The sequence below is a fragment of the Nanorana parkeri genome, unplaced genomic scaffold (assembly GCF_000935625.1).
Source record: "Nanorana parkeri isolate BGI_ZX_2015 unplaced genomic scaffold, ASM93562v1 scaffold508, whole genome shotgun sequence".
NCBI classification, from domain to species: Eukaryota; Metazoa; Chordata; class Amphibia; order Anura; family Dicroglossidae; genus Nanorana; species Nanorana parkeri.
Window position 1 is genome coordinate 410,261 of NW_017306776.1, and position 15,516 is coordinate 425,776.

Sequence of the window (15,516 nt, forward strand, 5' to 3'; positions counted from 1 at the left end):
TCTGCCCTAACATTGACTAGTCGCTGACGGCCACAATTCACACGTTCAGACCCAGATTTTCCGCTGACAGTCCAGTCTTTAAACACTTTAACAACAGCTGCTCTTGAACATTTAACGAATTCTGCTGTTTTGCTGATACTCGCTCCATGGCTCCGAGCGCCAACAATCATCCCACGTTCAAAGGCTGTTAAATCGCGTTGTTTCCCCGTATCTTCAGAAACAAATCACTTCTACTGTCGTGGTAAACAACCTGCTTCCCTATTTATAATGGTCTGGCCCTCTAGCAACTTCAGCGCCAAATTATAGCTAATTTGCCTACAAACGTCAGGTGGTCATAATAATCTGGCCACTCAGTGTATAATAATAATTAAAAAGAAACCCTATGTATTACTTTGTTATCTTGGTCAGTGCCGCTTTATAAAATTTCAGCACAAATCTAACTTGTAACAAACCACAACATTTTTTTTGATCACCTCCTTATTATAATAACGGTCAGGGTATCAACCCCTTGACTGGCTCAAATTATTTACTTCCTTGTGAGAGGCTCATTCTTTATGTCCGTGTAATGAAGCGGGCTCCTGAGCCAAACAATTCCCCCAGTGGCTTCTGGCTCAGCCCATGAATAGCAATACTTGACCATCCTGAATCAAGGGCAGCAATTAGTTTTTCTTAGTAAAGAGTTTATGTAACCCTTCAAAAGTCTTAATCCGGACTGCCATACTTCTCACCGGCCTCTGCTGAAGCCTATTGAAGCCCGGAGAATGACACAGCAATGGGAGCCTTTCTCTAAGTCGGGGGGCCATTTCACATGCTTTAAATGGCGCGGTCTACATAGAATGAGGTTGCTATAGAAAAGGCTCCCGGTACGGATAGTGTAGCCTCCATTCACGAGCTGCCTGGAAATCTGGACGCTGCGTTTTTACATATGAATAAAGCTGTCCATGAATGTGGCCACTCAGCTGATAAATAGGATCTGTATCACCGTATCTGGAGTTTTATGGGCACTTGGGAAAACTCTTCTTTTTTTTTTTAAACAAAAAAACAAGCTGTTTGGGGAGAATAATATGGTTCGGATGTATTGCTTGGAAACAAAAGGCAGCGCAAGAGAGTGCAGTCTATTACTCGGGGAAAACAAGCAACCATAGAGAGGCTCTGACAACCCGACACCCTGGAGGGTCACCAGCATCAGGGCCCAAGGGGCTTTCCAAGAGAAACACGCATTGGCTACTCAACGGCTCACACCGCGCCCGGAGGAAATAACTGCTACGGTACTGGTGGGGTTTAAAGTCATTTTCATTAAAAAAAAAAAAAAACTTTTAGTTTTGGAAGAATTTTATTGAGGTGGGGTTAAAATTAAATTCATTAAAAAAAAAAAAAAACTTTTAGTTTTGGAAGAATTTTATTGCTGTGTTCCAGTTGGCTAGATTTCCCTGCACTTCCTGTCCCATTGATACATGAATCAGAGACAGGAAGTGGTGCAAAAGTGGCTTAGAGCTGACAAACACAGAGACATGAAGGAACAAAAGGGTTCCTAATATTTCCACACTCTGCCTAAAACAAAAAAAAGGTTTAGTCTGAAGTTGGGCTTTAAAGGGTAACTGTAATAGTTTTGGGTTTAGTTACAGTTTTAATGTTTTTAACCCCTTCATGACTGAGGCCTTTTTTTTTCATTTTTTGCACCCATGTTATGTTCCACATTATAGGCTGGAAAATTACTTAAAACCCCCACACATTATATATTTTCTGAAAGCCAGGAACCTATAGAATAAAATGCTGGCAGTTGCAAATTTATATGTTGCATGATATTAGCGCAACTCCTTATCAAACCTGAAAAGTTTGTGAAAAATGCACTCAAATGCCACAAAACTCAATAAAATACCCATTTTTAAAATAACATATAAAAGATAAGGTTACAACGAGTAAATAGATACCCAACATGCCCAGGTTAAAAATTGCGTTCGTCCGTGAAACGGCGACAAAATGTAGTACCCCAAAAAGTCCATAGACGACGCTTTCAAAGCCCCCACGGATCATCAGTTTAGAGATACACATAAATATTGGCCCTAGAATTATTGCTCTCACTCCTACATGTGCGGTGATACCTAACATGTGTAGCGAGTTCATCATTTTCATACGTAGGCGCACCCGACGCGCGTTTACGGGAAGACGCGCGTGTTTGCAGGGGCGGGGGACTTTAAAAACTTTATTTAATGTTAATTTTAAAAACAGTTTTTTTGTTTCTTTTTACTTGAATTGCTATCACATAGGGGGACTTACAAGTCCCCCATGTGATAGCAGATAGTGGTGACAGGTACTCTTTAAGGTGATGCTGGGGGTCCAAAAGTCATTTCAGCAGGCTGTCCCTATAATGAGGAAGCCTGATGTAGTTGCTTTGGGTCTCATCGGGTCATGTCAGGGCATTGGACGGGACACCAGAGGTAACACCACCCCCCATGTACCATCAGCATACCACAATACCCCGCCCCCACCCCCCGGTCTCATTTTGCCCTGTCAGAAAGCCTCCCCTGTCTTGTCATGCACTTCCAGCTACCCTTCTTGTCATGCACCACCAGCAACCCCCCCTCCAGTCTCATCATGCAATACCAGCACCCCAATCCTCAGCCAGTGCAGGCGCCCGCTCTCAGTCAGCGTGAGCTGCGGCAGAAGGGGAAATGAATGTACCATAGAACAGACCGTATGTTACAGATTACTCAAATATATATCCGCATTATATGAAGAAATCTGAATAAACCCGCATTGCTCTTTCTCTCTCTATCACCCCGCCAATGGACTTCTCCGTCACGCACATCACCGGTGACCTTAAAATAGCTCGCTGCGGCTAACAGAAAAGTTCTTTATGTGTGAGGCGAGCCGCTGCGATTGATTTCATGTCATTTGCGCCCTTTATATCGCAGTAAACACGCCGGCCTCCTGTCAGGCCAAGACAAATTCTCTCAGACACACACCGACCATTGTTAGAGAGCTGCAGCTGCTGCGGCGGAAATCTGAGACTACAGCTTTAGGTAAGCGGTGAGCTGGCACACCTGTGGCTGCAGCCCTGCTGAAGGACTACAACCACCAGCATGCATTGCTGCACAGGTGCCAGCAGTTTAAAATGGTAGCCAGATGCTGACTTGCCTTAAAGGACCAGTGTCTCTTAAAGCAGTGGTTCTCAACCTGTATAACCTCAGGACCCACATTTGTCCTTGGTCATTAAAGGAGAACTATGAGATGAGTGATTTCCACTCACCTCATAGTTCTAAGCCGACCTGTGACAATGAGACTGTCACAGGTCGGCTCAGTAGATCGGGAGGTGAGAGAACACATACCGGGTTCCCTCACCTCTCGATCCTGTCACGGCTCTCTGTCGTGACAGGGGGAGGGGCTGGATTCCCCCCTCCCCGCTCCGATCTGCCAGCGCTGACTGGCGGAACGGACGGGGGAGGGGGCGGGTACAGCTGGCCCTGCCTCTAGATAGGCAGAGCCAGCTGTCACTCACGCAGCTGGGCGGATCCCGTCATCTAAGTCGGGATCCGCTCCAGGTGCGGCGTCTCAGTATACCGCGAGCTGTAGCTCGCGGTATGCTGAGCTTAGGGTAACGGGAGGACGCTAGTTTGTGTCCTCCCGTTACCCCAAGGAGAACTATGGGGAAAAACACTGACCCCATAGTTCTCCTTTAAGTCGCGACCCAAGTCGGTGCGACTTGCGGTGCACTGGAATGCACGGCATTGCGGTACCGCATATTCCGGTGCAAGCGATCAAATTGTGGGTGGGAGGAGTGTTTGGGATGCCATTCAAATGAATGGCAACGCAATGCACCTCACGCACCGGAACGAACAGTAGGTGCGATTGTGTGGTAGTTCGCGATTAAAACACTGACAGACACACACAACCACAGACACAATCTCACACACTCACAGACATCCTCACACACACATATACATTCCCCAAAAAATTGTAGGGGTCCAGTGTGGGCTGCTGTGCTGTGAGGGAGCTCCAATCATACGTGCATTGCTTGTACAGCTCCCTTGCACTCCCTGTAGAGGTGTCGGGAGCCAGAATGTGACGTCACTCCGGTCACACGAAGGAGCTCTAAGCAATACACGTATGGATGGAGCTCCCTCGCGGCCATACCCCCAGCCCACCCCACCTCAAGCTGACAGTTGGAGCCAGGCAGCATATTTTGAATGACTGCTTGGCGTGAGAACTGACAGTGCTGCGCTCACCTAGTGCAGTGGAAGGCATGCGCCCACTGAACATGTGTTAGAAGTGTTACACGTACACATTACTTAGCATGCATGTACTTAACATGTGAAATTATATCTGATGACTAGGGCTGCAACAACTAATCGACATAATCGATTATAATCGATTATTGAAAAAGTTGTAATGACAGGTCCACTTTAAGGGCTTGCTGAATCTGGTGCCCTTCAAATGAATGAAGGAAATGTTTGTGTGTCTAATGCTCAAGCTTTAATTGACAGCCACACAGGGAAATACAGTATAGGGGCTGCCATTGCTGGGCTGCTTCGCAAAATGCTAGTTGTCTGGTTTTTGTTTTTAGGCTTTTTTTCCTTGTACTTTGTAAGTATAAATAACTATATTATTGTCCAACTTCCTTTACCAGACCAAGCTGTCCAGCAAAAGTGGCAGATAGAGGGTTGGGACAAACCATTGAACAATGACAGGGGTGCTTACAATGGTCGGCTTTTATTCATTTATGTAAAACCTTTATCCCAAAGGGGAAAAAAAAGCTATTGCTGTAACTGCTTAAAAAGTGTTAGCTGGTGATCGGCTTTAATATGTTAGTCCCTTATGTAAAGTCCATCTAACACTGCCCCCTCCACAGGGTGACAATGCTGCTGTCTAAGGGTGGCTACACTGCCCATTCATAGATACAGTGGAGGAGTGAGCATAACCATTAGAGATGAGTCTGGGCTTGGTATGAGCCCAGTTTGCCTGAATTTGTTCAAGCCCACTCAAAACTCTGACCGCCACCCCCTCCTCCGGACCCAATCCATGGCAGCAGCTGCAGTGGGGGCATGCCCGGCCCTTTGTGATGTATAGCTGGGGGGTGAGGAATGCATCTCTCTGCCACTGATTGGGCTGGGAGGAGAGGGTGGTGGCCAGAGGTTTGAGCAGGCTTGGGTGAACTTAACCTCTGGCCACCACCCTCTCTTCCCAGCCCAATAAGTTGCAGAGAGACGCATTCCTCATCCCCCCAGCTGTACATCACAAAGGGCCAGGAATGCCCCCGCTGGGTTCACACCAAGCCTAGGCTCATCTCCAGTAGCCACCCTAAGACAGGAAGTGAGTAACTGGCTGGATCAGCAGGTAAAAATAAAGGGAAAAGAAATTAAAAAAAAAATGAATGCAGCCACCACGTCTGAGAACTGGTAAGCTGCAATATATTAAAGTTTGGTTTTGGGTTTTGATACGCTTTAAGGTGTATTTCCACTTTTACAGCCAAATTGTGCAAACACCAATTTTATATTTGTTACATCTTCCCATTCACAATGAATACGCTAAAAAAAATATTGAAAAAAATGCTTTTTGCAGTTTAAATGGCTTTTAATTGGGTTAGGATTTCTTGGCTTCTTATGGGTTAACATTTCTAGTTGCTTCTCCTACTTTGTAATGTTAGGAGGGGCTGTGAGGGGTTAAAGGATGAAAGGCTTTATATGTTAATACATTTTATGAGAGAAACACAATCCTTGAATTTCAGTCCTAAGTCTCTAAGGACAGATCACTGTGAATGTGCTGAGAAAAAATAATGGAATCAGCCATCTTGCCTGCTGCAACAAAACATCTAAAAGTACGAAATAAGAATAAAAAAGAAAAAATTATGTAGATATATATATATACAGTATATTGACATGCTAAGTAAATGGGAACACATCACAAACATATAGAGGGGTTTTCTGAAATTTGATTGCAAAAGTGGAACTACACTTTAAGCAATGGTGGCCTCTGTGAGTCTCTCATAATAGAGTCCCTCGAAGCGAGGGAGAAAAGCTATTGTACTAAACTGAACACCATGGCTGGCTCTAAAAATAACCAGTTCTGTCAAATATTTTCTAAAAACGTAAAAACGTCATTTTTTGCATCATGTAAGATCTTTCAAAAGCTAGAGGTCTTCTCTTCTGTTTGAGTCAAGGCCCAAAAAGGGGACTGGCAATTTTTATAGTGGCTTTTTCTGCTTTTCGTTTTCCAAATGTAATATAAAAGAAAAAAAAGAAAACAATGCGAGTATCCACCCAAGGCGCTGTCCGTGCGCCGAAACAATATTTATCCTAGCACATCAGTTAACCGGTCCCGCAAAATGCTTTGTAACTGTTAATCCGTGGCGAAGGGAATTCAATAGCCGCGTCTTGTCTGGGAGTTTTCGCCGAGTCGTATAATTGGCTAATGGAAGATTCAAAGCTGGTAATCAGCTGCTGATCATTAGAGGTTAATGAGGTGTCCCTCCATTCATTACACAAATCAGCCTCATTAAAATGGATCTTTTTTCCCTGCTCGTTAGGTCCAGTTCCCAGGGCCCCCCCCACCCCCTATCTCTGTGTAATCTATCATGCTGGTATTTATTACCGTTTGATTAACCGAGAAATAGATATCTATTCCCATGAAGGCTAATTATCAGTTTATGCAAGGTAAGCCGCTTTTATGTGCGCTTGCTTTGCGCACATGACTGTACATTGTATTTGTAGTCTTTTTGTGTGATTGTTCTTGGCTCTTTGTGCCCCTCTGAAGCTAGTTTCAACTAAGGGCTTGATATTTCTGACTGGCTCTGTGGGTCCTTCTGAAGCTAGTTTCAACTAAGGGCTTGACATCACTGACTTCAGCTCTGGGTATGATTAACCTACCTGAAGTATGTTCAAGGTAAAGTCTACTTTTTGGGAACACATAGGGGGCCGAGTGAACGACCGACCTGAAGCGAAGTGAGCCGAACGCAGTTCGGCTATTCACTTCAGGCTGGTATGGCTGATTTCAGCCGTATATCGGCTGATATCAGCCGTACATCGGGTGGCTTCGTGTGGCTTCGGGTCGGCCGAACATGCAGAAGGAACATGCAGAAACTCCTTCTGCATTTCACCCGAAATGCAGAAGGAGTTTCGACTCAGCCGATCCAACATCTGGATTGGCTAAGCCGAACCTCCGGCAGGCTACTCACTGCTGTTCGGTTTATTGTTATAGATGCAGAACAGCAGTGAGTAAATAGCCGAATGCCGCTGAGGCATGGGACCGAGCAGAACAGAAAAATAGTTTAAAAAGTACAAAAAAATTAATAGAAAATGATTGTGCGGAGCAGGCAGCCCAACTGTTTTCTATTGGCCGGGCGGTTCTGCTGCTGTCAAAAAAAAATTAAAAAATGTTGCCAAAAGAATGCATTGCTAGATCTCTTTTGGCTATTTCAATTTGCAATAGCCAATAGCAAACTAGCTATTGCACCCGCCCTCTGCTGCACCCGCCCTCCGCCCTCTGCTGCTCCACAGCGCCTTCAGCTACAAAGGTCAGTGAGGGCTTGTTTTTCATCATTTCTATTGCTTATTATACATATGTAAATAATTGAATATCCAATAACTTGGTCACAGTTCTAATCTAAAGTGGGATTTTAGTTTCAGAATAACTTGCTAGCAGAAAGACTTTTATTGCAGAAGAGACTCTGTATGTATACAATAAAAGCTTCTTATCTTACGACTAAGAAGTATATAAAGGTTGTACAATGAACTGCACGGGCATAGCTCAGTGTACAATCTCAGGAGGCCTTGATGCGGGGATGAGTTAACTCCTGTGCATGGGGGTTACGTTATCCCGGGCTGGCCAATTAAGATGGCCGAAGACATTGAACCCTTTAAAACACGGGGTGAAGATGTCAGCAGCAGCTGCAAGGGACCTGGCGAGGAGGTAAGTAGTGCAGACTTTGGTTACACTTTAGTCCACATTTGTACTTTTTATAGTCAAGATTAATTATGTGGCTGCGCTTGGGGTGAACTTTGAATTCGCCCAAGCCCGCTCAAAACTCTGACCGCCATCCCTCTTCCTGACTCAATCCGTTGCGGTGAGGTGCACATGACAAAGGGGCAGAAACACCCCCGCAGCAACTGCTCAGTGGTAGTTGGGAGGAGGGGGTGGTGGTCACAATTTTCAGTGGGCTTGGGTGAATTGGGTTGACACCAGTAGTCCAGATAGGTGTATCTTCATCATGATGATGTAATGTTCAGTCAGTCTCGGCAATCGGAGGTCCACCGGCAAATAAGTTCACCTGGCATTGCGGAGCGTCAATCTTGAGACAATCGGATTGCTGCAAATCCAGGTTAGGGAACCAGTTTTCTCATTACTGTTACAATCTGTGACAGACACATTGCGATATGTTAAGTATCTAAAACCTGAAACGCAAGCCCTGTGCTGTCTCAGAGGTATTTGTATCACACATGAAAGAACACGTTTCCTCATCCCAACTAATAAAAAGTTGGAGGTATTTAGGATTTTGCTATTTTATTACAGCCGCCTTTCATGTGTCCGATGTTGAACAGGCAGTCCTCCCATCTCCTGTTTCACCAGAATTTCTCTGTGATTTTATTTCAAAGTCTTCCTTTCCCCCCCGGATGGTGGCTATTGTTCGCCGCTCTCTCAGTGCTTCGAGTGATCATGGCCCAGGGTGCGTTGGCTGAGTGAACGTCTTCCCAACGTACAAACGTGTTCTAGTTTCTGCAGGTGACTACAGAAGAGGAAATAGGTCAGGCTTAATGGCAGGCTGCATGTGTGGCTGAGGCCGGGTCCCTATCTATAATTCACGGTGCCCTCCGCACACGTGATTGATGTGCTCGTTCATAGAGGCTCCACCCCTTTTCTCAACAACTGTGTTATGCCATTATATTAATTAGGGCAGAAGGTTCTCGATAGACAGAACTCTACAAGTCTACCATGAAAGAAAAACTGTGTTCTACTTGACCTAAAAAGCATCTGGCCACTTCACATAGCGGCCCATATTTTCTTCGGACCCCTTTTCTCTAAGTTCTGTTCGGATAAAAACATTTTTTTAACGGTCATTTTATTTTTTAAAGTGTATTGATAGGCAATTTGTTTTTGAGTTTTGTATAAGTGTATGAGTGTGGAAGAGTTAGAAACCTTGTCAGGTTTGTATTGCTAAATCACAACAACCCGGCCAGCACTTAGTCCTTGCGTGCCAACTTTTTGGTGCAGGGTGCTCAGCAATGGTGGTACCATGTACGACTGCAATTAAAAAAATCTAGCACATCCAGTTTAGACCTTTACCGGAGTTCCATTATTGCTGCGTCATGTTTCAGGGACACTGTGCCCCCCCCCCCTTTATCATGGTAACAGAACTTTCTGTCTTGTTACCTTATTATAGGGGTCATGATGGAGTCCCGGAAAGCTCATGGTAGTTGAATAATACTCCAGTTGCATTATTCCAATGTGACATTTTGGACACATTGTGACCCCTTTTATCAGGCTAATAGAACATCTATTTGTTACCTTATTAACGGGGGCCATAGTGTCCTCGAAACCTCATGTTGGTCTAATATCCCTTCAGTTTCATTATTCCAACGTGACATTTTAGGGACACTGTGGCTCCCTTTGTCAAGGTAACAGAATGTTCTGTTATGGCCCCAATTCCATTATTCCAATGTGGCATTTCGGGGACACTGTGGCCCCCTTTATCAAGGTAACAGAACATTCTGTTATGGCCACAATTGCCCAAGTTCCATTATTCCAATGTGGCATTTCGGGGACACTGTGGCCCCCTTTATCAAGGTAACAGAGTGTTCTGCTATGGCTCCAGTTCCATTATTCCAATGTGACTTTTTCAGGGACACTACGGCCCCCTTTATCAAGGAAACAGAACGTTCTGTTATGGCCACAGTTGCTCAAGTTCCATTATTCCAATGTGACATTTCAGGGACACAGTGGCCCCCTTTATCAAGGTAACAGAATGTTTTGTCTGTTACCTTAATAAAAAATGCCACAATGTCTCCAAAACCTCACTAAATGATCCAACTACTCACTCTGTTAGAATAACACAGTAAAACAAAACACTGTGCTTAAAGTGTGAACCCAGGCCTTACCCAAAGAACCCCCCTCTAGGGCATGCCCCAACATTATTTTTGGTTTTTTTAACCTTGTTCCTGTACTGAGAAACATTTTTGCAACAACTGCCTCTCATTATCACTCATGTTATAGGCTGAGAGAAGAATAATTTTACCCAGACCTTCCTTTCCAGTCCAGCCATCATTGAGCCTCGATGAAGGGGGCCCCTTGGAACCCCTGAAATGTGTTGGGTGTTTTTATAAGATTCCTGTATTGCATAAACATTATCTGTGCTGCCACCCATACCTAAGTGCTTTTTTCCAACAAACATTGAGATGTCACCTTGAAGGCCATTTCAGGGCCCACTGTTGCACTTGGAAGCTGCCTCAAAAGGAGCTGTCACATTAGTTTGGTATACTGACCAGGGTCCAGAGCTCCATCACTCCACTTCTTAAATTTGTCATGATACGTGTAGAGAGCTGTTTAGGATGGCACCCAAGCCGGGGTTCCTCAACATGTACCTTCAATATGCTAGACACATCCTATTCAGATGCTTTATGTTGTGCTCAAGAATCCAGCAAGCACTGGACTGCTCTCCCTCAAAGGGAGGAGAACCACTTCAGGTTCACTAAGCAAAGCCCAATGTAGGTGAGCCTTAGGCAGGATCTTAAACATCCATCTACCGGTATCCTTATACTGTTCACTTGACATTGCCCTAATGGACACACTTTTCACCTGACAAAGTGGCAGCCTCTACGGCCGACTTGTAGCCCCTTCAGGTAATGCTTTAATATTCACATTTATCTCATGCAGCCAAATTAATCTATTTCACTCTGTTAGTAATTATCCCACTTGTTTCCGCTGAGAGAGATTCCAAAAACATAAGTCGATGGGAATATTTGCAGATCAAAAAGGAGGAACACGGCTTGAAGTTGTTTTTGTGCATAAGATTTAATATGCATCTTGACATATTTATTTCAGGCACAGTAAAATTCCTTTAATGCAAAAGCTAACTGTCTGGTAGCCTTGATAAATTGGCATTCTGCAAAAAAACAGCCCCTATGGAATTGTCCCCGAACATTTTCCAAATTTAGGAAAAAATACTGGTTTCTGTTGCTGCCTGTGAACCAAGAGAGAAAATTTCCTCTCACAGGAAGTGAGTGGAGTGTTTTCTTCAATGAAGACACAGCAAACAATTAACAGTAGAGTTGGGAAGGGTTTGGATGCCAGTTATTTAGGGAGAAAGGCTAGAATATGGGCAGGAATAGGGGAGAAATTCCTCCAAAGGTTTCCAACCTTCACAACTCTCTTCAAAACTGAAAAAAACGCTTTTAGTTGGAAGTCCTATAATCCAAAATATCCAAAAATCCAAGATCTGCCGATTCCCATGAATGCTGTATTAAAGGAATTTTCCTGCACGTATTGGAAACAAAATTTGTACATTCAATTTTAAGAGGGAAATAAGTCCCACTGATACTGGTATATAAAAGATACGGATCCTATAAACTGTTTTCGGAAGGCATTAGTTCCAGCCAAAGTCGTGTCCAGTCATTTGGTAGAACTTCATATTGTATGGTCTATAGAAATCCTGGAGACGAAGCAAGAGTCTCTGGTCTATGTCCGGATGTGGCCGCCCCTTGGACTTCCCCAGACACCTAGGCTTGCTGCTTCCCTCTGGTTTCTTCAGGCACGGAAAGCCCTTGGTTTTGTTAAAGTAAAAATGTTTGTCTGTTATCACCCTTTTCAGCCCCAGAAAGTCTTGAACCCTTTCCATCTCTCCAGCTGGGTCGCTGACCAATCTCTCCCCGCTGACAAAAAGGAATTTGGAGAGAGGGAAGTACTGGAGCCAGTTCTCCAAGTGCTTAGCATAGATGCCAATTCTTATGGCACTCCATGAAGTGTCAATAGCCTCCGTGCTGGTGTTTTTAAAGGCCAAAGCTTGGAAGGTCGGAAGCGATGGAGTTTTGGAGAGAGTCTGCGTATAATCGGAGATCGCCCTGGTCACCGGATTCCTGACCACCACAATGAGTTTGGTGTCCTTGGACATGTTGTAAATCCTTTTCGGAGCCTCAAGGGTTACAAAATAACTTGGGGTCTTCTCCATAGTGATCTGCCCTTCTAATGTCCGTGGCATCAAGTTCCTAAAAAGCAAAGACAAGGGGAACTGTTAGTTGTCTTCAGTGATCTGGTCAATGATCTAATATCATCAAAAAACTCATGACCCAGATAAGGCTGAGAGGATTGAAAGATACAGGATATATGACCCAGGTAAGGTTGAGAGGATTGGGAGATACAGGGTATATGACCCAGGTAAGGTTGAGATGATTGAAAGATACAGGATATATGACCCAGATAAGGCAGAAAGGTTTAGAAGATACATGGTATATGACCCAGGTAAGGTTGAGAGGATTGGAAGATACAGGATATATGACCCAGATAAGGCTGAGAGGATTGAAAGATACAGGATATATGACCCAGATAAGGCTGAGAGGATTGAAAGATACAGGATATATGACCCAGATAAGGCTGAGAGGATTGAAAGATACAGGATATATGACCCAGATAAGGCTGAGAGGATTGAAAGATACAGGATATATGACCCAGATAAGGCTGAGAGGATTGAAAGATACAGGATATATGACCCAGATAAGGCTGAGAGGATTGAAAGATACAGGATATATGACCCAGATAAGGCTGAGAGGATTGAAAGATACAGGATATATGACCCAGATAAGGCTGAGAGGATTGAAAGATACAGGATATATGACCCAGATAAGGCTGAGAGGATTGAAAGATACAGGATATATGACCCAGATAAGGCTGAGAGGATTGAAAGATACAGGATATATGACCCAGATAAGGCTGAGAGGATTGAAAGATACAGGATATATGACCCAGATAAGGCTGAGAGGATTGAAAGATACAGGATATATGACCCAGATAAGGCTGAGAGGATTGAAAGATACAGGATATATGACCCAGATAAGGCTGAGAGGATTGAAAGATACAGGATATATGACCCAGATAAGGCTGAGAGGATTGAAAGATACAGGATATATGACCCAGATAAGGCTGAGAGGATTGAAAGATACAGGATATATGACCCAGATAAGGCAGAAAGGTTTAGAAGATACATGGTATATGACCCAGGTAAGGTTGAGAGGATTGGAATATACAGGATATATGACCCAGATAAGGCAGAGAGGATTGGAAAATACAGGATATATGACCCAGATAAGGCTGAGAGGATTGGAAGATACAGGATATATGACCCTGGTAAGGTTGAGAGGACTGGAAGATACAGGATATATGACCCAGGTAAGGCCAAGAGGATTGGGAGATACACGATATATACCACCAACCTCCTCCTCTAGCTTAACGTGATAGTAAAAACAATAACCCAAAAACAACTTTACCACCATTCTGACTGCACAAAAAGTTAGTAGCTGAATACAATAAGGGGTACAAGTGACGAGGGAGCATGGAGCCGGCTTTCCGGCCAATCAGGAAGCCAGGCAGCGTGTCATGACTCGCTGCCCAGCTTCCTGATACCAGAAGTATCGGGCTAATCATCGGAGCATTTGGGCGAGTATGAATACTCGCCCAAATTCTCGGCACCGATATCGATACTAGTATTGGTATTGGTGCATCCCTAATTCCTACGGCAATCTTATTGTGTCTTGGAATTCCCCTTGAAGGGATGGCGTTTGCTGCGGGGTTAAATGACGACGGTTTATACCATTCGCTTACACCTAGATGCCTCTGTGAATATCCAGTTACCTCCAGCCACAGTCTGCAATGTTTCAGCTGCTGTAATGAATAGGACTATTTTTATATGAAAACGATTGATATTAAAAAAAAGCGTTCTCAGTTTCTGCTCCTCGGGGGACCTGAGATTCGAGATCTGGAGAGACGGATCTCAGCCAAATGCAATATATTTTGTTTAAACAGTAACCTGTGCGGGGGGATTCATCAGGCATCAGCAGATAAAGGAGAGGCTACACGACGTTTCCATTGCCACAGCCATCTCCGGGCTATCAGATAATACGCCATTACCTCCGTCATCTGAGACGGAAAACATGCGGAATGGGCAGCCAATGCTATAATTAAGCTTTCATTCTCCATTCAAGGATCTGACACAGGCGAGATCCGAATGTATTGACTGAACTCTACTCCATTCACCAGCTGTGGATAAGAGCACTTCAGATGCTGAAGGGGGGGGCGGGGGGGGGGATGTGACTGTAACCTTATTGTGGGGAGTGAATGGGATACTGATTAAGACTGTGTGGAGGAATGTGGACTAGACCAGAGCCAGAGTCAGCAGTACACATCAAATATATGGAACTATGGAAGGTGCCAAAGGTGTAAAAAAAAATGAATAATTTGTATCAAAAAATTTAAAAAACAGCATTATGTTTCTGTCACTCTGCTTTTTCCTCCTATCAACATGCTTTAAACTGTTTGGCTCCTCTTACCGCTTCTTTTCTCACACTACAGCCTTGCTAACATTTAATGTAGTATTAGGCCTGGTTCACACCTGAACGTTTTGTAGCGCGACCAACACTCGACGAACGCTCTACTAAACGCTCAAACATCTAAATCCCATTGTATTCAATGGGTCTGGTTCACACCTTGCCGTATTTCCGCCCGTCCGAACGCGATACAAAACGGCCTACGCCCAAAGAAGTACATGTACTTCTTTGGGGCGTTTTGGTCTCGCGTTTCCATTGGGATACAGCCAAGTAGCCCACGGAAACGCGCGTCTGTCGCGCATTTTTTTACCGTGAATCGCGGTAAAAACGCGCGATGCGAACCACACGACAAATGCGCATATTCAATACGCCTAGGTGTGAACCCAGCCGAAAATTCTCAAATTTGTTTTCAATAATGAATCCAGATCAAACAAATATATTTTATTGCTCAATTTACGAGCAATGCCGGGAGGCCCCACTGTAAGGGTAGTTTAAGAAAAAGTATGCCAGAGTGGGGCTTTAACTCATTGCAGCCATACTTGAGATTTCCACAGTGAGCTAGTGCCAGAATGGTGACTTCACTTATTTCTAGGGATGCACGAATACCAGTATCTCTGCCAATACTGGCCATTTTCCCGGCAACTCGTACTGGTAAAAATGCCCCAAAACGAAGCGATGATAGCGGCACTTTACATTTTTAAACACAAGCGGCTGCTGTAAGGTCCTGCGCTTGCTGGGGACCTCATGGCAACCTTCTGGGGACCTCACAGAGCTGCTTATGTCGCTTTCACCTCCTGTACCCGCCCACTGTTGAGACCTTCCTGTAGGGTTGCCACCCGTCCGGTTTTCACCCGGACAGTCCGGTTTTGGTGTGTTGTGTCCGGGTGCCCCGCAAGACCTGTGCTCTGCGTCACCTTACTGGCCTCTGCGCTCTGCGCCATCTTACTGGCCTCTGCGCTCTGCGCCATCTTACTGGCCTCCGCACTGCGTCACC

General features: G+C 44.6%; 1 protein-coding gene across 1 annotated transcript in view; it reads right to left on the reverse strand.

The window, feature by feature from the left end:
• Positions 1 to 11,431: 11,431 nt before the first annotated feature.
• Positions 11,432 to 15,516, reverse strand: part of HS3ST6 (heparan sulfate-glucosamine 3-sulfotransferase 6) — a 53,232-nt gene continuing 49,147 nt past the window's right edge. Inside the window, exon 2 of the mRNA XM_018561210.1 lies at positions 11,432 to 12,191. Within this exon, the coding sequence (XP_018416712.1) occupies positions 11,573 to 12,191 (619 nt within the window). The 3' untranslated portion in view covers positions 11,432 to 11,572. The remainder of the gene's footprint in view (positions 12,192 to 15,516) is intronic.